The sequence below is a fragment of the Balaenoptera musculus genome, chromosome 9 (assembly GCF_009873245.2).
Source record: "Balaenoptera musculus isolate JJ_BM4_2016_0621 chromosome 9, mBalMus1.pri.v3, whole genome shotgun sequence".
NCBI classification, from domain to species: Eukaryota; Metazoa; Chordata; class Mammalia; order Artiodactyla; family Balaenopteridae; genus Balaenoptera; species Balaenoptera musculus.
The window spans coordinates 100,809,593-100,834,237 of NC_045793.1; the positions used below are offsets into that span (position 1 = coordinate 100,809,593).

At 49.7% G+C, this 24,645-nt stretch overlaps 2 protein-coding genes across 12 annotated transcripts in view; one reads left to right on the forward strand and one right to left on the reverse strand.

Annotated features, from left to right (window-relative positions):
* LOC118900792 (up-regulator of cell proliferation) overlaps positions 1-1,060 on the reverse strand; it is a 98,951-nt gene extending 97,891 nt beyond the window's left edge. For 2 of the 3 annotated variants that reach the window (XR_005021225.1, XM_036863556.1), the window contains exon 1: positions 923-1,060. The gene's annotated coding sequence lies outside the window, so the exon portion shown is untranslated. The remainder of the gene's footprint in view (positions 1-922) is intronic. The other variant, XM_036863559.1, reaches the window with a different exon arrangement.
* LOC118900793 (ubiquitin-conjugating enzyme E2 J1-like) lies at positions 944-24,560 on the forward strand. Of its 9 annotated transcripts, none has more exons than XR_005021226.1 (5): positions 944-1,387; positions 12,440-12,471; positions 12,567-12,644; positions 14,965-15,182; positions 21,379-21,460. XR_005021226.1 is itself a non-coding variant. In XM_036863561.1 (5 exons), the coding sequence occupies exons 1-5, from the start codon at positions 976-978 to the stop codon at positions 22,225-22,227; spliced, it is 720 nt and encodes a 239-aa protein (XP_036719456.1). In that variant the 5' UTR covers positions 944-975; the 3' UTR covers positions 22,228-22,238. The 9 variants fall into 9 exon arrangements, 7 of the variants coding, with proteins under 7 accessions (XP_036719456.1, XP_036719459.1, XP_036719455.1 ...); XR_005021227.1 differs by lacking the exon at positions 21,379-21,460 and adding an exon at positions 20,268-20,348; XM_036863561.1 differs by lacking the exon at positions 14,965-15,182 and adding an exon at positions 22,201-22,238 and having other exon boundaries at positions 21,379-21,549.
* The last annotated feature ends 85 nt before the right edge of the window (positions 24,561-24,645 follow it).

Genomic DNA, 24,645 nt, shown 5'->3' on the forward strand with positions numbered 1-24,645 from the left:
GGGAGAGCCATGTAAACAATGTGGGGATGGATGACTCACGGACTAACAGGAATTTGTGTTGCCATGCTACACCAAGGGGAGGTGGTGCCCAACCAGGGCCATTCAGCGGGCGATGGCTTGAACTGGCTTTACAAGGTGAGTGATGGCTGTGCTTCAGGGGAAAAAGAGAGAGGAAGTTTTCTAGAGGGACACCTGGAGTAAAGGAATGTCAAGGCAGCAGTGATGTAAACCACCGATAGTAAGCCAGACTGGATGACACTGGATTTTGAAGGGCCTTCCATGGCATGGGATGCAATCCATGCAGGCCACGGGGCATCCTTGAAGACTTCTGGACAAAGACATGGCCGGGGACCATGGAAATGTCTGAGATACATTTTATATTCTGCGTACTCACATGCAGATGACCATACGTCCTGGGTGGTCAGAGACAGCCTCAGATTACACCTTCGGTCCTAGAGTTGCAACCCCTTTCAGTCTCAAAAGCGCCCAAATTTGGAGGATAAATATTATCATCTACACACACACACACACACACAAACACACACAACAGAACTTTCACAATTCTCACCTTTATTATGCGAAATGCACTGAGATTTTGCATTCTATTTTATTTCATTAAAAAATGTATATATTGGTTGCAACCCATTAAACTGACTTTGACACACTAATAGCTCCTAGCCCAAAAACTCTGACCTAGATGCCTGTCAGGTCTTGGGAAAAGGGGGAAGAAGACAGTTAAGTTTGGATATGTACAGTTTAAGGCCGTGGTTCTCACCCTTGGCAGTGCATCAAAATCAACTAAAGCATTACTGAAAATGCACGTCTCCAGGTCCACTGCATATAAAGCTCTACTACGTGTATTTCTATGGAAAGAGCTGTAACATATTTGACACATAACACACGAAAGGGGATGAATACTTACAGAATTAAGTTCAAAGCAGAACCACTACTGTCAGGAGTATGTGACAGCCTGGGATGGAACACGGCGGGGGGGTGGGTCAGAGGGCATGGCTGCGGTACCTCCCGGGTGCTCGGCGGGTCCCTGTTAAACCAACGAGCGCCCCTCTCTCCGCCAGCCTCCCTAGACCCTCACTGACCCGAGAGGTTGGGTCGCGGGTCGGCAGAGACCAGGGGAGAGGCAACCGGCAGCGCGGCCGCTCCGGGTCGCCAGGGTCGGCTCCGCTCGCCGGCGCCGGGACGCGCCGAGACGCGCCACAAGCAGAACGCCGCCCCATAGTGCCCCGCGGCGCGCACGCGCAGGCAACCATTCCCAGCTTGAAGCCCAGCGCGGCGGCCGAGCCGGCCGGGGGCCGCCTCTGGCAGCCCCGGGCCGGACGCCCCTGTCCCCAGCAGCCGGGGCACGATGGCGCTGAAGCGGATCCAGAAGGTAAGAAGTCCTCCCGCCCTCGGGCTCCTTGCTAGTCCCAAGCGTCAATTCGCGAGCGGGGGTGGCGCGGCCGCCTAGTGAACGGCGGCTGAGAAGGTACAGAGCACGGTCACACCTGCCAGTAAGAGAAGCAGAACCAACCCCCGCGCGGCCTTAAAAGGGCACCGCGCAACACGCGGGGCGGGGAGAGGTCACGTGGGGCTAGCGCGGCGCGGCGCGGCGCGGCGCGGGGCGGGGCGGGGCGAACAGAGCGTCTTGCCCCGGCACTTGGAACTGGCTGCGGACTCCCCACGCTTTGGCCCATGTGCGTGGGCCGTCTGGGCAGAGTGACGGCGGCGGGCCCCAGAGGAAGGACGGCATGCCCTTGTGGGGGGGTCCGGAGGGCTGAGCAGAGGAGTCGAGGTTGGAGCTGGGCCCTAAGGGATGAGTAGGATCTCTGCAGGTGCAGAAAAGGGACAAGGGCATTCGTGGCCGGGGAGAGACGACGTGGTTGGGCTTGGGGCGGGGACGGGATGACTGGGGTTTAAGCGCTGCTGGAGCAGGGGATGGGAGTGCGTGGGCAGGACTGGGGTGGGCCTTAGGGGCAGTGCTGGGATAACTTTCTTATCCTGTAAGTAATTGGGAGTCCTTGCAGGCGTTTAATATATTAACTAGAATTTGGAAAATGCCCAACAGTAGAAGAAAGAAAAGGTATTTTCAGTTCTGCCATATTTCAGTTCTGTTTGTTGACATTCTAGCATATCTACTACCAATCTTTTACCTACACTTAAAATAAATTATGCTATATTTTGTATCCCGCTTTTTCATATAGCATTAAACGTGGGCATTTGTCATGTTGTGAAATAGTATTCATAACTGTAATTTTTAACATTAGCATTCCGTAAGTACATTACCAGTAACTTATTTAATCACTACCTGTAGTGAATAAACACTGGACGTGGATGTCAGAGGGCAAGGCACTTAATCATTCCCAGCCTCCGTGTCCACATGTTTTTACAGGTGTTCTTTTGAGACTTAGATGATACATGTTTAGTACATGCTTGGCGTATATCAAGTGCTCAGTATGAGTTAACTGCCCCTGATATTCTAAATTTTATATAAAGTAAATAATGCTGTAATAAGCATCATTGTGTGGTGAGCTTAGGCTTGATTGCCAGAGGTGAGATTGCAGGACCTCTAAGGGTATGGCTCCTTTTTAATAAACAGCTCTCCAAAAAGGAATGTTTTTGGCAAATTATTCTCTGAAAGAGGTCATCTGTCATCCTAGGGCTTTGAGACAGGTGAATGACATGCTCAGATCTGTGTTGTAAAAAGAGCCTTCTGGCTCTGATGTGGCCTGGAGTGGGCCAGACACTGGAACAAAGGGAGAGTGGAGGGTATTGTGAAAGTCCAGCAAAGGCTTCATCCAAGTGAATGACCGCGGAATGGATACCGAGGCAAGAACTGTACTTGATGTGGAAGGGTAGAATTCACAGGACTTGAAAAAGAGTATGTGGTGAAAGTGAGAGAGGGAGGTGCACAAGATGGGTAGCTGGGTGGATGGTAGTATTATTGCCTATGTTGGGGAATCAGACATTTTGAGGGCAGGGAGCAGGGTGCGGGAGATAAGGAGGGTAGGTTTGAACTTACATGTGTGAACCTGTAGGCTGGTAAGATTTACAAAAAGGAGAGCTAGGAGTAACAAGTTTGGACCTTGAGGATGACATGGGAACCGTAGATGTAAGGTAATTGAGGTCACAAAGCCAGGGAGAACTTTCCTTAGTAGGAACCAATAAAGGAAGTAACCAGAGCTGGCTTCACCAGTATGTGACTCATAAGGTCTCACAGGGCCCCTTGCTATGAAGGGCCCTGCCCTTGGTTTAATGCTGTGCAGTCACCGTCTTGAAATTCTTAATAGTTTTGACCAAGAAACCCCGCATTTTCATTTTGCACGAGGACCCTGCAAATTCTGTATCAAGACCTGGAAGAAACAGCCCACGGTGGTCAGAAGACATCACTGGGATGAGTTAGGAAGCCCTGGCTGCAAGTAACAAGAGACCCAGCCACCCTTGCTCACAGAATTGGAGGTCCATAGAGCTTTGGAAGTGATTTTGGAGCTCCTGCTCTATTTTTGTGAAATTCTCTGGACTGAGTAACTCTGGGCCCCAGAGCCCACTGGACATACCCTGGGAGACAAGGAGGCGTTGGCTTCCAGAAGTTCTCAGAAAGCCCAGCAAATCATTTTTTTTTTTCCTTTACCCCTTGTTATGAATCATTTCACATGCTCATTCTTGAACTGGTGGATGGTAAGGGGTGCAGCTACTCTCAGACCTGGAGCTGAAGGTGAGTGTGCCTCTCCTGAGGGACTGGAGCTGAACAGGAGCTCTTCAGGACAGAGGAAGAGGAGTGGGTGCCAGCAGTATGAGCCCTGCTCAGGAGACGGCCTTGCACTAGCTGTCCCCTTAGCTCCCAACCCACAGCCCGTGCCAACCAACTTCATACCTTTTTAAAAAGTTTTTTCCAAAGAGTTGAGTATTTGTACATGAACTTTCAGTTTATTGATAAAGTATTTCCTTCAATTAAACAAGAATTCACATTTAAAAATCTGAATATGTGTCAGTGTAACGTTTCTAAATGTCTTCAACAGGGACAGGGATTTATGTGGCAGCATTACATTTGTATTTACATTAATGATTATTTTTTGCTTTTTAAAGCAATATGTATCCTTTAGAGAAAATTTGGAAAATACCCCAAAATGCAATCTTTTAAAAAGTCATCAGTAGCCCCATGAGATAATTATAGTTAACATTTTGTTAAGATTTCATTCCAGTCTCTTCACTGTGAATGTATATGCTTCTGATTATCATAGTCACGTGGTACATCAAGTTTTATATTCTGCCTTTTCCCCCTCTTTTTACCTTAATGTTGTTTCATGACTTTTACTCCTGTAGTCTTTAGAGCCTATAATTTTTAATGATTGCGTAATACTTGATTAAGCTTTTCAAAAAAAGTTAACTCTTTTTCTGACTATGAATGTTGTTCTTCAGAGAGAACTTGGAAAATCAGGAAAGTATAGATAATACCATATTTCATCTACTCTAAGATGAACTTTTTTTTTACATTTTCACATCTCTGAAATTGGGATGCTGCTTGAAATCGCTGTCAGCCCGGTAGCAGTTGTAACTTGGTTGTCACCATCTGTATGTGAAAGCCATGTCCCAGCAGTGTATATTGAGGTTAAGTGCATTGTTGGTGTGTTGAGTAATTGCTTTAAAAATGTCTTCAAGAAGATACTGTGGGGGGGAGACACAGGAGGGAGGAGATATGGGGATATATGTATATGTATAGCTGATTCACTTTGTTATAAAGCACAAACTAACACACCATTGTAAAGCAATTATACTCCAATAAAGATGTTAAAAAAAAAAAGATACTGTGACTTAATGCTGAAAATAAAAGCGTTTGTGGACACAGGCACAGAAGCAGAACAGTGGGAATTAAGCTTCATATCAATGGAATAAATGTTGCTGGAGAAAGGACTGCAGTTCTTTGTTTCCACGCCAAGCTAGCCAGATGCTTCATAGACCACAGAAAGGAAGGTTCCACCTACCCTCAGGTCGGTGAGGCTGGGTCACCTTTATTCACCGAGGTTTGTGCAAAGAGATTGTGTATTGTGGGCCTTTGCGGAATGGGTATCAGTGGCTTGGAAGAAAACTCCAGAAACAGTATAGTGGAGGACTGTTTAAGAATTGCCACATCATCATTGCCTGGAAGGCACAGAGGATGATCGTGAGGACATCCGTGACCCAGGGTTAGTATTGAACTCTAAACGGGGAGAACCAATTTATTTATTTCACTTGTTTTTCCTTTTGTGTGTGTGTATGGTATGCATGAGTGATTGAAAAACAAAAGCATGTGCCCAAGTGAGCTTAAAGCTGAGTTTTAAATTAAAAGTTTTAAGTGTAAAGAATATCATACGATATCACTTGTGTGTGGAATTTTTAAAAAATGAGACAAATGAACTTATTTACCAAACAGAAATAGATTCATAGACATAGAAAACAAACTTACGGTAACCAAAGGGGAAAGGGTTGGGGGGCGGTAAATTAGGAGTTGGGTTTAACAGATACGTACTATAAAATAAACAAGGACCTACTGTGTAGCACAGAGAACTATATTCAATATCTTGTAATAACATATAATGGAAAAGAATCTGAAAAAGAAAAAATATATATATGTATAAGTGAATCACTTTGGTGTAACCCAAAACTAACACAACATTGTAAATCAACTATACTTCAATTAAAAAAGATTTTTTTTAAAGATAGCAAGAGGGGCTTCCCTGGTGGTGCAGTGGTTGAGAATCTGCCTGCCAATGCAGGGGACACGGGTCGAGCCCTGGTCTGGGAAGATCCCACATGCCGCGGAGCAACTGGGCCCGTGAGCCACAACTACTGAGCTTGCGCGTCTGGAGCCTGTGCTCCGCAGCAAGAGAGGCCACGATAGTGAGAGGCCTGCGCACCGCGATGAGGAGTGGCCCCCGCTCCCCGCAACTAGAGAAAGCCCTCGCACAGAAACGAAGACCCAACACAGCCATAAATAAATAAAATAAAATTTAAAAAAGATATTAAATGTTAAAAAAAAAAGATAGCAAGAACACAACCCACAGAATGAAGGAAAATATTTGTCAAATATCTGAAAAGGGACATATATCCAGAATATGTAAAAATTCTTACAACTCAACAATAAAAGACTATCCAATTAAGAATAGAAAAAAAAAAGAATGCATTTGGTCTTAGTTTAATTGCCAGTGTGATTTCTTTCTTAGTTGTATATAAGATGGTGGTACCTTGAATGAGATCTTGGATTCAGTGAAACACAGTAACAGAATTGAGTGTGAAACTATTTAAAGTGTAATGGTTTGCTTAACTATTTTCCTCTGGTAATCTGCTATGCTTTAACCTTCTTTTCCCTTTTCAGGACTCACTTTTATCATCAATGTTATTCATAACAATAATTATTACACAATTTTAACCTGCCTAGTCCTTTACAATTTATAAAATATATTATTTATGTGTTTATTGAATAGGTAATAAATTCCCATGATTCAAAATTCAAAAAATACAAAAGGGTCTACAGGGGAAAGTCTCCCATCCACTCCTGTCCCCAGCCATCCAGTTTTTCTCCCAGGGTGTCATCAGTGTTATTAGTTTCTTCTGTATTCTTCCAGTACTAGGTGTCTCTATCCATTCCTCATTCTTTTTGTAATACTAATGACTGCATCCTCTATGCCCTGTTATCCTTGACTCTTTACTGGGTATACTTGTGTACGTTACACACATTACAAAATTATAGCCAAACATTAGTGCTGGCCGGTTGGCAGGCACGTGTTATAATTACAACTGAACAGTTAATTATACTGAGGCCCAAAGAGGTCAAAGTTATTTTCCCATTGACAGAACTGGGACTCAGACCTGGGTCTTCTAGCCGCTATTGGGAAAACACAGGAATGCGATATATATATTAGTGAACTAATTTCTTTCACATCACACTGTTCTTCCTTGAAATGCCAGTTAGCATTTGAAACTCCTTGGTGCTAGTTGGATTCCTACCCCTGACTGCTCATCTGGTCTGTCTGGGATTTGCCTTAGTGCAGAGGGTATAAACAGTCCCCTACAGAGTGGTAGTGGAGGTGTGCAGGACACAAAGCAGAAGGAAGCAGGAAAGGAACTGTTCTGAGGAGGTTCCTGGAGCCATACTGCATTTTTGAGCATGTCCTCTGGTCCCCTCACATGACCTTAGTTGTTCCCCAAGCTCATTTCTGTTGCAACAACTAGTAATGCTGAGTACTGAGTGCTTACCAAGTGCAACCTATTTAGATACATTAGATACTAGCTAAGAACTGACCGGTGGTATACTGGTAGGTGTTTAAAAACCAACCCTCTGGGATGAAACATGGCCCTGATTTGTAACACTTGCTGGCTTCTGTGATATAATTATTCCCACCGTGGCCAATTATATTTGTGCGTATGTGGGATAAGTACCGGATGGCCAGAGAGGTGGGGGTTACTAGAATGATTAACATGCCCGGAGACGATACGGTGGGATCAGGAGGGCCTTTGTGGATGAGCTCAGTTTCAGGCATAGTTCAGGTAAGGAAGAATGTGATCGTCCAGGTTTAAACTCCATGTGCGTGCCCCAGACCCTGGGGTTTGCCATCCCCTGAAGAGTTTCCCTGCCACCTGATGGACCATTACTTGTGCCTCCTTCCTTCTCTTCAGAACCTCTCTGGAAACCCCAAGCAGTTTACCCAGATCTGGAATCTGGGGAGAGTGCGGAGTATTAGGAAACATCTTAGTACATGCAAGCTAGAGTTTGAGTCACTGCCCAGACTCTTAGGCCTTGAGGCTCATGCTGGGCTAGGATAACTTTTGGGGATTGTGTCTACAAGTTGGTATCCCATTAAGGGAATCTGGTTACGATGTAATTCCTGTCTCCCCCGTTGGTACATGGGATAGCTGTGGTAGACTGATTCGCATGTGCTTCATCTCCCACTTGGAGCCTTAGGACTCCCATACAACCAGAGGTGTGTAGGGCAGTAGGGGAGGTATAGAGATTGAAATACAGGAGCCCTGTCCTTAACTGGGCACTTCCGCTGGGCTAAGTGCTTCCATTCAGGAGCCCAGAGCTAAAACCCAACCCCTGCCCTTCTCCACCTGAGTGGGTGATGGGGCCCTGCCCTCTTCCAGCTCTATGGCCTTGGGTAAGTAATTTAACCTCTTTACATCTCAATTTTCTAACTTATTAAATGGAAATGATAATACCTTCTGCCCACGTATCTTCACAGCCACGAGTAGACCCTTGTTTTCAAGGGTATTGCAGATCACTTGTTTTCCTTAGCCGGGCCAGCCCACTCCTGAGGTCCAGGAGCCCCTCCCACCAGGAGAACGCACTTCTGGCCAAGAGGTGTGGGGTTAGAGCAGCATCCCCAGTTCACACACCAGCTCTGAGCTCACTGTCTTGTGTTTCAGGAATTAACCGACCTGCAGAGGGACCCTCCTGGCCCGTGCTCCGCAGGACCTGTGGGAGATGATCGTAAGTACCTTTCAGGGCTCCAGACCCCAGGAGCCTTGCAGCCAAGACCCCCAAGTTTATCAGCCCCTCGGGTTGGTTTGTTTGTTTTTTTAAGAAAACCTATCGTCGTTTTTCCCTTCATTTGGTTGTGAATTGCTTTTTCATTAGACGCCTTGAGTTCATAGCCCGCCTGGTCAAGATGCTGCCAGAAATCACCCTCTCCCTCCACTGGGGCACAAGAAAGCCATCTTGTCCTGAGGCACATTGGCTTCTGGAAAGTGCCTCTGACCAACCACAACTTGGGGTTTTGGTATAAAAATGCTCATGAAGCTAATCATGGAGGGCCTGCTGCTGCTGCACGAGGGGGCAGAGCCCTGGGGGTTGGTGAGGGGCGGGGGGGGTGGCTCCTGGCCTCTGCGAAGGGGAGGGGCAGTTCTTTTCCCCCGCTTCTGCCCTTCCCCAGGGGAGACGGAAGGAGCAGCACTAGCCAGCCCTCTGCCACCCTCTGTAGCCGGCTGGCCATAGGCCGAGCTGCCCAACACCTGGCTGTCCCGAATCTGTACTCTGCGCTCCCGCGTCACCTCCACTTCCTGAGCGTCTTAGGCTCTGGGGCACACTCGTCCTTTACTGTGAGGCTGCAGTAGCTGCAGCTGAAGGAAAAGTAGGCCGGGAAGGGAAAGACTGCGTAAAAGAAGGGTGATGTGCCCTTCAAGGACACTGAAGAATTAAAAACACGGACTCAAGCAGAACTTGTACACCAGTGTTCATTGCACCATTATTTACAATCCCCCAGAGGTGCCCAAGTGCCCATCAACAGATAAATGAATAAGCACAGTGTGGTATATATATATATATATATACAACAGCATATTATTTAGCCGTAAAAAGGGGTGAAGTTCTGACACATGCTACGACGTGGGTGCACCTGAAAACATGCCATGTGAAATAAGCCAGAAAGAAAAGGGCAGATATTGGATGACTCCATTTACATGAACTAACTAGACAAGGCAAATTCATAGAGACAGAAAGTAGAGTAGAGGTTCCTAGAAGCCGAGGGGAGGTAGAAATGGGGAATTATTTTGTGGTACAGAAATTCTGTTTGGAGTGATGAAAAAGTTTTAGAAATGGATAATGGTGGTTGCACAACATTGTGAATGCACTTAATGCCACTGACTTGTACACTTAAAAACGGCTAAAATGGGGCTTCCCTGGTGGCGCAGTGGTTGAGAATCTGCCTGCTAATGCAGAGGACACGGGTTCGAGCCCTGGTCTGGGAAGATCCCACATGCCGCGGAGCAGCTGGGCCCGTGAGCCACAACTACTGAGCCTGCGCGTCTGGAGCCTGTGCTCCGCAACAAGAGAGGCCACGACAGTGAGAGGCCCGCGCACCGCGATGAAGAGTGGCCCCCACTTGCCACAACTAGAGAAAGCCCTCGCATAGAAATGAAGACCCAACACAGCCAAAAATAAATAAATTAATTAATTTTTTAAAAAATGGCTAAAATGACATATTCTATGCTGTGTGTTTTAAAACTTTTTGTTATGTTAAAATACAAGAAAGAAGAATTTCACAGAGCTGGAATAAAAGAGGAAGTGGTGTCATGTGTGTGTGTTCCTGCATGTCCTGTGGGCTGAGGCTTAGAGGAGCTGAAGGTGGGCAGACAGAGCCACTGAAAACGGCAGATTCCAAAAGCTTTATGCGAGAGTTTAAATAATTTTTTTTAGAGCAAAACAGAAATGATTCCCATTGTATATGCAGAGTTAATGAACAAGGGTGGCTTCACGTGATTGTTACCCGATCTGTGTTGTCCTTCCAAGCGTCCCACATCTTGCTAACGTATTTTCCCCTCTTACCTGTTGCTTAAGATAATGTAAGCTAGGGTCACTGGTAAGATTGCACTGGTACTGACGCAGCCTCAGCTTTCTAAAGGTGCCCCTCGTTGCTTCTCTGCACCACACGCACTCTCACCCTTCCCTGCCGCCCTGTGCTGGAAGGTGGCTATCCTTATCCGAGAGGCTAGCCGCCCTCCGTACTCAGTACCTGAGTTTTGATGAGGTTTGTACAGCCTTGGAAACTAGCTAAACTTTGGGGGCCATTTCATGCCTGCCCTGTGGGCAAGTAGCCCCTTGCCAGCATCCCTCTGCAAGTTCCTTTCTCTTCCTCTCTCTTTTGGGGCCTTCTCTTCTGACTGTGCCCCCAAGCCCTGCTCAGCCCCTCAGCAGACCTCAGGGGTTAAAGTGAATGGGACCAAAGGGTCCCAACCTGTTTGCCAGAAGGAGCCACTCATATTAGCTACTCCTCCCCATGGGCTCCTATTCTCTAATATGTTAATTATCAAAACCACTTATTTAATAAGGAATTCTATTCTATATTATGATTAGGCAAATGTGTACCTACCAGCTAATGATTAGCATGAGTTGGAATAAAGGCAGTCAAAAGAAAAATCCATTAGCTCAGGCAGCCTTATTGTAGGTAAAGGTGTTCTCTTCAGTAGCATTTCTTGAAACGTTTAAAAAAGGTCAAGGGCTACTCTGTCTTTGGATACCTCTAGGGGTTTGGGAAACCTCTCCTTTGGTCCCTTCACTTGCCCCCCCCTCCTCATGCCTTGGCAGTTTCTTATCCTGCTGTCAAGGGTAGAGTCTCTGAGACATTTGAACAGGCGGCAGGAAACCCGGTACAGGACCAGGTCTGAAACCTTGGGCTAATAATTCCACACTCATCATGGAGCCGGAAGACAGAATTCCCTGGAGAATAACAGCCCCCTCAGATGCTCTCAGCAGCCCACTCGGCGGTGGGGGGTGGGGGCAGATAGGTGCTTTCCACAAAGACTGGAGTAAACTGTCCTGGGAGCTTTGGAAATGAGTCACTGGCCCACTCTTAGCCCAGCCTTGCTGAGTGCACAGGAGCCTTCCTAGGGGTGGGTACAGCAATGAAAGTAGCCTGAGACTCCAGAGAGGGCAGCAGGCATGATGTGTAGCAAGAGGAGGCTCTAACCCACTAAGGAGGGAGCCTGGCCTGACCACCTAAGGTGGGGACCCAGGAGGGGAGCACAGGGGAAGCCCCCCTTGTTCTTGCTCTCGGCTCTGTCACCTAGTCCGTGGAGCACAGGGCACCGCTTGGGGGATATGTGAGAGGACACAGAGGGAGGGTGGCCGCATTGAAGCCCCAGGGCCACGGGCATTGATTGGCTCCTGAAAGAGACCCTTTGGAGAGGACTTCAGAGTGAACTGTGAAGAGCTAAGGAGAAAGACTTATAAAAGTAATGTGGAAAGTGGCTAAAGCCTACCTAAGGCTTAATTCTATGCAAAGAGAAGACTGAATTGCAGTTTACTGGCAGCTGGGTAGTGAGGAATTTAATTCTGTCCTTAGAAGAGCTGGCCTCTGTCCCTGGCCTCTGGGAGGCGATCTCTAAAACGTCCTGCCTGATAGGACTGTCTGTTTACCCAAAGGCTTTGACCCACACCAACAATGTGAGTGAGGGTGAGGGCTGGCCACACTAGCTAGACCAGCCACGTGGTTTAAGGTGGAGGCTTTGGGTCAGTGCCGGAGGAGCTGGAGACTTAGATCAGCCACGTGGGTAGTCCATTAATCCATCCTGCTTCCCTGATGGAGACCTCGTAGAAACGCTGCACGCTGAGCCAGGGGTGAGCACCCTGCAGGCAGTGTTCTGTGTGCTGTCACACATCAGTGCCGGGACGCCAAGGAGGAGGACAGCGGAAGCTCTGCACGTGGACCCCTCCTGGACTGTCCCCGTGAGCTCTTCCCTCAGCCGATGTTGATCGGTAGCCTTTCCCTGTGATACACTGGAGCTGTGAGTACAACAGCCTTTCACGAGTCTGGAGTCTAGGCAAGTTACAGAACCCCCTGCAGGGGCGTTTGGTGTCAGAAGTGAGGGCAGGCTTGCGTGAACGGCACCCTCTGAGCAGAGCAGCTCCTTTTCGGTGGAGAGACGTGTTTGTCAGGGAGTCTCACTTTCCCGTCTCTCTTTTGTCTTGCAGTGTTCCACTGGCAGGCCACCATCATGGGCCCGGTAGATAGCAGATGCTGAGGGCACCCCTCGCTTTGCTTGTTGCGCTGTACGCTCTCACGAATGCACTAATCCGCTTTCGGTGTCTCATCCTCCAGAATGACAGTCCTTACCAAGGAGGAGTTTTCTTCCTGACCATCCACTTTCCTACCGATTATCCTTTCAAGCCCCCAAAGGTAAGGACGGGACAGGGACAGCGTGTGATGAAGTCACTGGTACAGAAAGCTGCACCTGGGACTCCTCCACCACCATGGGTCCGGCCTCCCAGGAATTAAACTCTGGACTTTCAGAATCCATTCCTCCTGTGAGCAAGGGCCGGTGTGGTGAGGGCTTCCTCCTGAAGCCGTGGTTTCAGGGGTGCTCCTTGTAGGGTGGCTGAGTTGGGGTGTGTCTCAGGCTCCAGTTCCCTTCTCTGCAGTCCCTTTCCCTCTAGGACAGGGCTTCTCAGCCCCTGTCCCAGGGACATTGGGCAATGTCCTGGGATATTTGTGGCAGTTAAAACCTGAGGTGGGAGGTGGGGAGAGGATGGCTTCTAGTATCTAGTGGGTGGAGGCCAGGAATGCTGCTCAATACCCTGCATTGCGTAGGACGGCCCTGGATGTCCGCAGGTGGAGAGACCCTGGTCTGGGACCCTGGCAAGTCACCTCCTTCCCGCACCCAGAGGAGTCCTGCCCTCATGAGACTCTCAGTCCTGTGTGGGAGACATTCAGTATGAGAGCTGGGCCACGCAGGGGAGAAGCACAGAGCAGGAAAGTGGGGCAGGACAGTGAGGGAGGATGGCAGGGGAATCGCCCTGAGCATGGGAGGGCCCACAGGGAACTGGGGGACAAGCCTGTGTTTGGGGGCGGGGAGATGCCAGAGGGGTGGCCCATGGCATGGGGTCTGTGGCTTGCTGTGGTGCGGAGAGGCTGAGCGGGGGCCGGGCTGGTTGTGAAGCCAAGGCAGGTGGCACAAGGGCAGGGAGAAGAGACAGATTCTGGAGGATTCCAAGACGGAGCCAACAGGAGAGGCGGCAGGCCAGATGTGGTCACACAGCAGTGATGTGTATGTGATTCACATCACTTTTAACATATTTTTATTCTTCTGATTGGAAAATCAATAAAAATTGGTTATTTTAAAATTAGAACATTTGGAGAACTAACTAATATACAGATGGAAATCAGTCTCCTTATAAACTTATCCCCAGAGAATATCACAGCTGACAGCCCTGTGTACACTCCTCCAGGATTTTTCTTCATACACCAATATATATTTTTATTCTTATTTTTAAAATAAAATTGTCAATTCTGGTTGTGAATGAGAAAACTGAGGCTTTGAATGGGCACGTCATTTCCTGAAAATGGCATGGCTCATGGTGGAGGGTGGGACTTGAACCCAGATGTGTCAGCCTATTTTTTTTTAACTTTTTATTTTGAATTAATTTTAGACTTAGAGAAAAGTTGCAAACATAGTACAGAGTTTCCATATATCCCTGTCCAGCTTTCCCTGAAGTCAACATCTTACGTTACTGTAGTACAAGTATCAAATCCAGGAAATCAGTGTTGGCCACGATACTCTGAACTAAACTGACAGCCTTCCTTTTTCACCAGTTTTCACTGCTGTCACCCTCGTGTTCTAGGACCCCGCACTGCATTTATTGTCTTGTCTCCTGCATCTCCGCAGCCTGTAGCAGGGCCCCCGTTTCCCCTGGTCTTTCATGACCTTGATGCTCTTGCGAGGCATTGATCAGTTATATTGTCAGAAGTCCCTCATTTGGGGTTTGTGAGATGTTTTCTCAGGGTGAACTAAGGCTTTACGTTTTCGCAAGACTTGCGCAGAAGTCTTGAGTCTGTCTCAGGGCCCCCGATCTCAGGGCTTGTGATATGTCTTACTGCCCTGAGGTTGATCCTGATGGCTCAGTTCGAATCAGACCTTTACCCCGTGTGTGCACGTTGTATCGAAGCCGTGGGAAGAGGCCCCTTTGGGCTTCTCAGCCACAGCTCTTCCTGGGCATTGCCACCAGAGGCCATCTGGTGCCTCCGTATTTTAAATCATGGTTAAACGTGGTTAGGATCCCAGAGACCTTGCCAGCTTTTAGCAGGGGAGACTGGGGTGTGCTGGGCACAGGCGGGCAGATGCTAAAATAACTCTCTTGAGTATGACTGTTATTCCAAGGGGTTTGGTTGCAAAAGCGTGTTTCATGGTCTTGAATCTACCCCCCTCGCCCCTTTCCCTGTTGAGAGATGCTGCAGTGTCTTGTAAAGTAGTAATCTTCCATCTTACCTCCTTCATTAGATTATAAGCTGCTGATGATCTTTCTTAAAATAAACAGGATGTAGTCCTGTATGTCTCTTGGGCATTTTCAGGATTCCTGACTGCCCAAGGACGAAGAGAAAACAGCGCCTCTTATTAAAAGACTGAAGTAAGCCCTGTGAGTTGGAGAGGTGTGTGCTAAAAAGTCCTATCTTCTACAAGAGAAAAGAGTGTTTCTGTCTTTTTAAAATCTCCTTTCCACAGGAGAACAAGATAAAGTAGACTGAGGTTTTGGCAAGAATTTTCTGACTCTGAGGGGGATCTGGCAAGACTGTGTGATCTTCTTTATAGGCGATCTTGGGGGATAAGGCAGATACTTAGTGCCTGAGACGCTTTGGAAGTTTGACCCATCCTGGAAGAAATCATTTGGTAATAGATGATAAGCCTCCCATACACACAGCTTCCTCTCCTCATATTGTGAAGTAAGTTGTTTTTTGTTTTTTGTTTTTAAACAACAGCTCCTGTTTATTTTTTTATTTTTATTTATTTATTTTATTTATGGCTGTGTCGGGTCTTCGTTTCTGCGCGAGGGCTCTCTCTAGTTGCGGCGAGCGGGGGCCACTCTTCATCGCGGTGCGCGGGCCTCTCACTGTCGCGGCCTCTCGTGTTGCGGAGCACAGGCTCCAGACGCGCAGGCTCAGTAATTGTGGCTCACGGGCCTAGTTGCTCCGCGGCATGTGGGATCTTCCCAGACCAGGGCTCGAACCCGTGTCCCCTGCATTGGCAGGCAGATTCTCAACCACTGTGCCACCAGGGAAGCCCGCAACACATTTTAAGACTTGCCTTCAGAGTTCAAAGGTTTGAGATTAGGTGAGTGAGGAGAAGGGTAGGAAAGGGGTTCGTCTAATTAAACCTCCAAAGAGCGGGAGGAAAACTGAGGGACTTCAAACCTCTAATGTCAAATTTGGCCTGGTCTTTCCTAAGATGGTTTCAAAGCTGGTCCACTCCCAGAACAGCCATATGAAAATAATGTCTGGGTGAGTAGGACCAGGGCATGGAGAAACACTAAAATGCTGCAACCAAATGTCCAGGATCAATTGCTTAAGATCATGCATCTCCATGATATCTCTGGTCCACAGAGAAGAAAACGTATCACTCCCGCCGTTAGCTTTTCAGATCTGCTGTGGAGTTTGGAAGGAAGCCTACAGACCTTGCAGCTGGGCGTCAGCCATAGGTGACCACGGGAGGCTCCTCTGCTCCAGAAACTGCCGAGCTGTAGCACAGCTTCATTGCTCTTGCTTTCCAGTGAGAGTGCTGAGATTAGTTACCTCCACTTCCTCGGCAGAGCAAGCAGCAGTCTGAGCCTGGCCTGCATTTCCTTTTTGGGGCTCCCCATTTAGGATCCTCTGTTACCACAGCAAGGCTGCTTTCTCTGTTCCATGGGCCCCGGTCCCTGCCTGTTACCATGGTGACGGTTGCCCTTTTGATTTTTGTCTCTTTGCTACCCCTTCGGTCTTTACCTAAACAAAATGATAAACGTTTAGGTGTCCCCTGGGAACACTGTCGTCACACGGCTCTGCCACTTCAGACAGGGGTCACAGTGCTCCTTGAACCACACGTAACAAAGCACAGGAAGGCAGATTCACGTTTCAGAGACGAGTCAGAGGTTCAGAGAAGAAACCTCCAGGCCCAGGTTGGTGTTGAGACACTGGGTGCCGTATTTCAGCCTTTCCGGTGTAATGGCTTACGACTCCCAGCAAGCTGATGGATTTTCTCAGTCCAGTCAAAATTTCCCCAGGCCTGCTCGCCCTGTTGGAGGTATGCAGTAGAAAAAGTAAAATTATCCCTTTGTGGGCTTCCCTGGTGGCGCAGTGGTTGAGAATCTGCCTGCCAATGCAGGGGACATGGGTTCGTGCCCTGGTCTGGGAAGATCCCACATGCCACGGAGCAACTAGGCCCGTGAGCCGCAATTACTGAGCCTGCGCGTCTGGAGCCTGTGCTCTGCAACAAGAGAGGCCATGATAGTGAGAGGCCCGCGCACCGCGATGAAGAGTGGCCCCCGCTTGCCACAACTAGAGAAAGCCCTCGCACAGAAACAAAGACCCAACACAGCCATAAATAAATAAAAATAAATTTTAAAAAATTATTAAAAAAAAAATTATCCCTTTGGGATCCCCAGTATAAATTACCGTTCACTCTTCGCTAACTGGAGTGGCGCTCTGTGCCTGCCAGAGCCCTTGGACAGGCCACCACGGTGCTGCTCCGCAGGCCCGTCCCTGGCAAGTTCCCTGGACTCTGTCCCCATGGGAAACTTGCTTTTCATGCCTTCCAGGGCTCAGGTCAGCCTGAAGGACAGGCATCTTAGGCTGAAAACCTTATTTTAAAATGCACTGTGGTGCAGGCAGCTCCCACGTAAGCCCCAGGTACAGATATCACGTTTCCAAGGCGAGTCCCAGGTCAGTAACTGGACAGCAGATCTGAAAAGCTAACGGCGGGAGTGATACGTTTTCTTCTCTGTGGATCAGAGATATCATGGAGATGCATGATCTTAAGCCATTGATCCAACATGAACAAACGACTTAGCCCTGGCCAAAAGTGTCTCAGCTTGCGGGACGGTGCCGAGATCTTGATCCTTTGTCAGGCTACGGGAAGACCCAAGAGTTGCAAGAACAGGGCAAAGGGTCAAAATCTCCCGACAAGGGATGAAAACACCAGAACACCAACGTCCAACGGCCCGGCAGCTCACAGCTGAGCTACGTGTCAGCACCGTGGGGTCCCACACCACCCGACGGCAGATGCTCAGGGGCGGGCAGGTTTCTGTCTCTGAAATTCAGGAGAGAGTCTCCTGAAGTTCCAGAGAGGTGCTTATGGGACTGGTCTGCAGAACTCCTGGCCCGAGGCCTGTCCTGGCAGAGGCAGAGAAAGCCTTGAGAGCAGCTTAGGCCACCCGTCCCTCCCGCCCTCGCCTGCCCGCCCCTCCTGTGCCTCTGTTCCTCCAGCTCTTCTCGCTGCGACACGTGCTTCCTCCCTGGCCGCACCGGGTGAGGACTGGATGAGGATTAGATCTAGCCGTGAAAGCTGGTCCTCTGGGAAATGGAGGATGGCTTACCAGTGTTACCAACCTGGGTCCTTGGACTATTTAATCAATAGAAATTGATAAGAGACCAGACAAGAAATTCCGGCAAGGCTTTAGCGGGACTTGAGCGGCAGCAGGGGGAGTGAGAACAAGTAACAGGTGCCCTCGCTCGCTCCCTGAGCCGAGTGGGCCTGGAGGGGTGGCGAGCGAGCCGGTCCCTTCAGTGGGGTGAGGGTGGGAGCCGACGGCTGGGTCGGGCTGGAGAGGAGGCTTCGGTGGTCTGCCCACCCCCTGGCCGGTGCTGTGTGCAGGGATCACGTGCAGGACCCCGCTTTTGCTCCGCGCACCTCAGAAATGGCAGTTAGGTTTTGGCCTTTTTGTATCTTACTGTTCATAACTGACCCCACCTGCGCATGCGTGCAGTTACTTTTCAGTCCCTTACAGTTTCTTTGCATTCTGTTGCTTGAGGAGAGGAGACGTTTGTCCAGGTGCAAGCACTCCAGGAAAGGGTCCCGAGTCCCAGGTCCCAGCCTATCTCGCCAGCACCCCCAAGACAGCAGCCTGGTGCCATGCAGGCAGGCAACGCTCGCCCCCTCAGGTCTGGTGTTCTCCCCCGGCCCGTCTGCTGGCCTCATCATGACCACCACCGGGGTTTCTCTTCTGTTGCCAGAGAGATTTTATTAAAAACAAAACCAAAAAGCTATAGATAATCTGCAAACCCCCTATCAGACCAAATAGTGGCTTCTTGATTTTCCTTAAAAAAAAAAGTCTCCTTCTTATCCCATCTCCACCCCACTTCTCCCAGACTCCCAATCCTCACCCTTCAGAGAGGCCCACTTGATCTCTCCAGCTCCCCGCCACAGAGCTTCCGTCGGGATGCAGGGGCTTGGCTGGGCTCCCCTTTGGGAGGTGATGACAGAACTGCCCCGTTGGGGCCGGCCTCTCACCCGTGCTGCCCACCTCCATCACCGCAACAGCTCAAGGGCCTAGTCACGGGCGGGGGGGCGGGGGGTGGAGAAAGGCCATCACTGCTGGCTGGTCACTGTAATGACTTTAGGTGGCTCTATGCAAGCATCGATTGCGCACTTGCCAAGGGCAAGGTGTGAAGGGGAGGGGAGAGGAGGAGAATTATAAAAAGAAAACGTGATGCGGCTGCCTTCTGGGAACTCACTGGGAGACCACAGGCCTCAGGAAGGAGGTGGGACTAGGGTAGGGTCTGATGGATGGATGGGGGAGAGGGTCCTGCAGGCAAAGGGAGCCCTTCAACAGAGGCTGGGTTCCAGCATATTCTGGGAGCTGACTCAGCACCTGGGGATACTCCCGCACATGGCCCTCCCCAAACTGGGGCCCTGTTACCTTCTGGGAGCCACAGGGGTCACCAGGACGCTAGGGTAAATGGAATCACAGGGCTGACCTTTCCGGAGAATCATTGAAGGCAGAGGAGGGGCAGGATGAATACAAATGTGCATACTAAGTGGATGGCACATGTCATATAAGCTGGTGTGTAAGACCATTTCACAGCCTAGGCCCCCAGGGAAACAAGCACCGTCACTGGACCAGGGACCTCTTAGGGGCAAGGACACAGGCACAAAGCTGCATCTAGCCCTCTATCCACGTGAAGAAAGGAAAGAAGTGCCATTAGGCCTGGACCCAGCCTGGCCTCAGAGTTTGTTCTCGGGAGCAATAACGGCCTGGCTAGGGCACAAGAAGGCCAGCAGCGCTCAATGGGCAGAATGACCCACCAGCTCCAGAGACAAGGATGCGGATGGAGGCGTGGGCCATAAAGTTGAGGGTGGCAGAAGAAGCAAGGGATTTAAGGCTGGCTACCCTTCTGAGGAAGGTTGCAAGTTCCGTGTCAGATGTCCAGCAGTGGGAGTCCCCTGGCGGTCCAGGGGTTAGGACTCCGCACTTCCACTGCAGGGGGCACGGGTTCAGTCCCCGGTGTGGAAACTAAGATCCCGTGTGCCGCGTGGTGTAGCCAAATACATACACACACACACACACACACACATATGTGTGTGTGTGTGTGTGTGTGTGTGTGTCCAGCAGTGCAGGCTCGGGACGCCTTCATCCTGCAACAGGAGGGACTAACAGAACCTGTCGACATCTTTGGGTTTAAAATGTTGGCAGGGCTCCCCTGGTGGCGCAGTGGTTGAGAATCCGCCTGCTAATGCAGGGGACACGGGTTCGAGCCCTGGTCTGGGAGGATCCCACATGCCGCGGAGCAACTGGGCCCGTGAGCCACGACTACTGAGTCTGCGCGTCTGGAGCCTGTGCTCCGCAACAAGAGAGGCCGCAATAGTGAGAGGCCCGCGCACCGCGATGAAGAGTGGCCCCCGCTTGCCACAACTAGAGAAAGCCCTTGCACAGAAACGGAAACCCAACACAGCCAAAAATAAATAAATTAATTAATTAATTAAAAAAAAAATGTCAGCAAAGTTGTAGTTAAACCGCAAAATGCCCATCACCTGTGTCTTCTGTTCCCTTTGAGCCTCATGGAATTCCTGCCGACTCCTTGCTGCGGGCCCGCCCGTCTACAGCAGGGGGCTTGGCTGATGCGCGCACGTCTCCGGGTCTTTGAGGCTGAGGCCTCAGGCGAGACTTGAGAAGCTGGAGGCCCTCAGAGCAAGAGCTAGCAGAGCAGCACGCGTGCCTCCCCTGTGGCCCTTGTAAGTGGTTGGGGTGGCAGGGAAGAGCACTGCTCCTCCTGAGGGAGGAGGTTTTGCCCCTCCTGTGAGCCACCTCATACCGACTTGTGGCTGCCCCTGGTCGCCAAGCCTCATGTGACAAGCAGACCGCGCTGGCCACTCCCTCCCTGAGGGCCTGCGTCCCAGACCGAGGCCAGGACTGAAGCCCTCCCACCTTCCTGCCACTGACCGCTTCCTCCCTGTGTAAATCATAACAGGCACTCAGCTAGGAAGGTTTGGGTTGGTTGGTTGGTTGGTTTTTAATCTCTCAAGATGTGAAGTATTTGTTTACTGGGTTCCACTTACCATGCAGCATAAGTAAGTTTTCTTTCTAGGGCAGGAAAAGCAACGATGTCATTTCTCGAACTCTGTAGTAATGTGGCCGTGTGTGGCTGGAGCAGAGAGATGTAATCCTGGCGGTTTTTAGGAAAATGCTTTTCTTGCTAATTGACACTTCTGTGGAGGAAGACTTTGAATAAACACCTCTTCTTTCCTACTGATGGCTGTGGTCTGAATGATCATGTCCCCTCAAAACTCCTATGTTGAAATCTTAACCCCCAAGGTAATGACATTAGGAGGTGGGGCCTTTGGGAGGCGATTAGGTCACAACGGTGGAGCCCTCGTGAATGGCATCAGTGTGCTTATACAGGAGGCCCCCAGAGAGCTCCTTTGCCCCTTCCACCATGGGAGGACATGTGACGGCCATCTATGAACCAGGAAGTGGGCTCTCACCAGGTACCAGATCTACCAGTGCCCTGGTCTTGGACTTCCAGCCTCTAGAACTGTGAGAAATGAATTTCAGTTGTTTGTAAGCCGCCCAGGCTGTGGTGTTTTGTTACAGCAGCTCGAATGGGTGGAAACCCTGGGGGACACTGCTGTGGCAATTCTTTTTCTTAACGTTGTTGATTCTTCTAGGCAGTGGGCTCTGGTAGATGTTTACCAGCATGGTCCCTCCACACTTGGGCCCAGATGCCTTCAAGACACAGCTGCCCTCAGAGTGTGAAGGACACTGACCATTTGGAGCCCTGCTTTCGTGCCCTGGATCTGCTATCCAAGCGCACCAGGAGAGCATCAAGAAGTAAAGAAGATCTGAGTCTATCCACGTGCAAGAACAGTATACAGCTTTGTGTGAATGACAGAGCAATTTGCTAAGGAGAAGAGAGAAGAGTCCTAGGAATGACCTGTGGAGACATCTCACATTCTCAAACCAAGGAACAACCAACAAGAGGGAGATGGCCAAAAGGAAATAGGAACTCAGGAAAAGCAGGAGTGGGAGGGAGAGGGACGTGGACAGGATCTACACACAGCAGCCAGAGGGACATTTTTATTTTTAAATAAATAAATTTATTTATTTATTTATTTATGGCTGCGTTGGGTCTTCGTTGCTGCACGTGGGCTCTCTCTAGTTGCAGTGAGCGGGGGCTACTCTTCGTTGTGGTGTGCGGGCTTCTCATTGCAGTGGCTTCTCTTGTTGCAGAACACAGGCTCTAGGCGCACAGGCTTCAGTAGTTGTGGCATGTGGACTCAGCAGTTGCGGCACACGGGCTCTAGAGCGCATTTCTCGGTCTGAGCGCAGGCTCAGTAGTTGTGGCGCATGGGCTTAGTTGCTCTGCAGCATGTGGGATCTTCCCAGACCAGGGCTCGAACCCATGTCCCCTGCATTGGCAGGCGGATTCTTAACCACTGCGCCACCAGGGAAGTCCGCAGAGGGACATTTTTAAAACATCCCTGGATCAGGGACTTCCCTTGTGGTCCAGTGGTTAAGACTCCGTGCTCCCAATGCAGGGGGGGGGGCCCGGGTTCGATCTCTCGTCAGGGAACTAGATCCTGCATGCCACAACTAAGAAAGATCCTGCGTGCCACAACTAAGACCCGGCGCAGCCAATAAATAAATAAATAAACATAAAAACATCCCTAGGTTACATCCTCTCTGTTTAAAGCCCTCCAGGGATTCCATCACACCGAAGAATAAAGTCCTCCCCCTGACCCACAGGGTCCTACAGGATCCAACCCTCACCCATGCCTCCTTCCCTCTCTTTTTCTCTGGGCTCCCACCTCAGAGCTCCAGCACCTCTTGTTCCCTCTGCCTGGAACACTTCTCTCCAGATCTTCCACAGCTGCATCCCCCACCCTCCCACCCCCATACCCAGTCTCTGCTCCTGTGTTACCTCTGGGAGGCCTTCCCTGATCTGTCAAGCTGAAATAGGCTACCACACACTAGAGCAGGAAGTGGAATCCTAATGTCCCCACCTTCCCACACCAGGGACCCCTCAGCCTTCTTTCAGTGGAGCCCGGGTCTCCCTGCTCTTCCCTCATCAGTGCGGATGGACCTGGTCACCACACTGAGCTGACCTAGCGCCAGAACAAAGGGACCTGCCTCTTTGGTCTGCACAGCCTGATTCAGGCAAGGTAGGGCCTCCCCCAGTTGACTAAAGTGTTGAAGAGTGCTCCCTAGTAGGCCTTCGGGATCCAGGGCCCCCAGGCTGGGGGCTGGCAACCAAGTGGATGAAGGAAACTGGGAACTAGGACGTGTTTAAATAGGAACATTCCCAGAGAAAGAAGAGAAAACAAAGACACGTGGAGCCAAAGAAAATAAGGAACAAGAACAACACGACTGTCTGTGGGTTGAACTCCCCTGGAATATGGAGGCTAAAGGGACTGGGGTGGATCAGAAAGTCACCTGAAGGTCAAGTCTGAGGAAAAAAATGACAGCAGAGATGTTACTGAAAAAAAAAAAAAAAAAAAAGACTAAAAGTCGGGAGAGCTGGGAGGCCTCCATTTACTAGAGTTCATTTTTCCGATGTAAACACATTAGCGAAGTCAAAGTGGAGAAACGAGGAGACCTGTACACTGCAGAAGATCCAGGGTGGTTGGGGAGTGAGGAGGACTGCAGACAGAGCTGCTGAAGGCAAGGAATATTTGGCCAGGACCGAAGGTTTCCCCAGGGTGGGACCAGGTAACTGCTCTGCCCATCAGAGAGATGTCAGAGTTTCTGCCTGTAAGACAAGCAACAGTAATGTGAACAGAAATGAAAATGGACATAACAGATGAAAAGTATTTGTGTCCAAATAAGGTTTACAAGCCCTTAAACGCACAGTCCAGACCCCAACACCTTAAGATTTTGGTAACTGATTTGGCAGCAAAATCTGACCTGAACTGCCATGAGGCTATTTAGAGTCTTTCTATAACCCACTTAACTGATTTTTCAGACGTCACTGCAGAAAAATGAACACGTTTGATTACCAGACTCTGCTCGGGATCCTGTGGTAGAGTTTATAGAGTATAAAGGGTATATGCGATATTTTCTGAAAGCTGAACGACTCAATTCCAAAGCATGGAATTCTAAGGGGCTATGGGACTGTGGATCTGAATTTTAGGAAAGTGGGGGAGTTCTCTAGGGCAGAGAAGGAAGCTTTGAGCTGCTGTGGGCTGGGCATGTGTCTCTGTTTCCCTCCAGGTAGGTCAGTCATAGTCAGGTGCAGGTTGAGGCATGGTGGGCCCCTTCCATCAGGCAGCCAGGGCCTGGAAAGAACCAGGACCTTGACGGAGCAGGACCCTATGGGGCCCTCCCGGGGCAGACACCCCGCCCCTGCCACCATGTCCTCTGCCTGCCTCTTGTCTTTAGAAAAACTTTAGCCTCCTAGGCCTTCCCTGAGTTCCAAAGAATAAATTTAATCAGAGAAGTGAGAAAATGCAGAAACAAAGGAAAACAGTCAAGCAAGACAAAATAATAATAGTTTAGCCACTAAGCAAAGTCAAGGCCCTTTACTGCCTCCTCAAGGGCTACAGATATTATTTGGAGCCATACCCTTGAGCTATTTTTTGCAGATACTGAAGCCCCCACTAGGTGGAAGAAGTTGACCGCGTGCTGCCCACAACCCAGACTGGTTGGAACCAGAAGGTTGACGATGTTGATTACCAGTTACCTCACCACCAACCAATCAGAAGAATGTCCACGAGCTGACCACACACCCCTCAGCCCCCTTGCCTCACCCTATCTTAAAACCTTTCCTTGAAAGCCAGTGGGGGGGAGCTCAGATCTTTTGAGCGTTAGCTGCCTGGACTCCTTGCTTTGGCGCCCTGCAATAAATGCTGCACTTTTCCTTCACCACAACTTCATGTCAGTAGGTTGGCTTTACTGCACTGGGGCCAGTGGACCCAAGTTTGATTGGGTAACAGGAC

Bases quoted from the DNA above. Each gene is read 5' to 3' on its own strand.
- LOC118900793 (XM_036863560.1), top strand. From the start codon at position 976: ATGGAACACGGCGGGGGGGTGGGTCAGAGGGCATGGCTGCGGTACCTC. The intron at 1,388-12,439 runs GTAAGAAGTCCT...TTTGTCTTGCAG, and splicing joins CGCTGAAGCGGATCCAGAAG to TGTTCCACTGGCAGGCCACC. The intron at 12,472-12,566 runs GTAGATAGCAGA...CTCATCCTCCAG, and splicing joins AGGCCACCATCATGGGCCCG to AATGACAGTCCTTACCAAGG.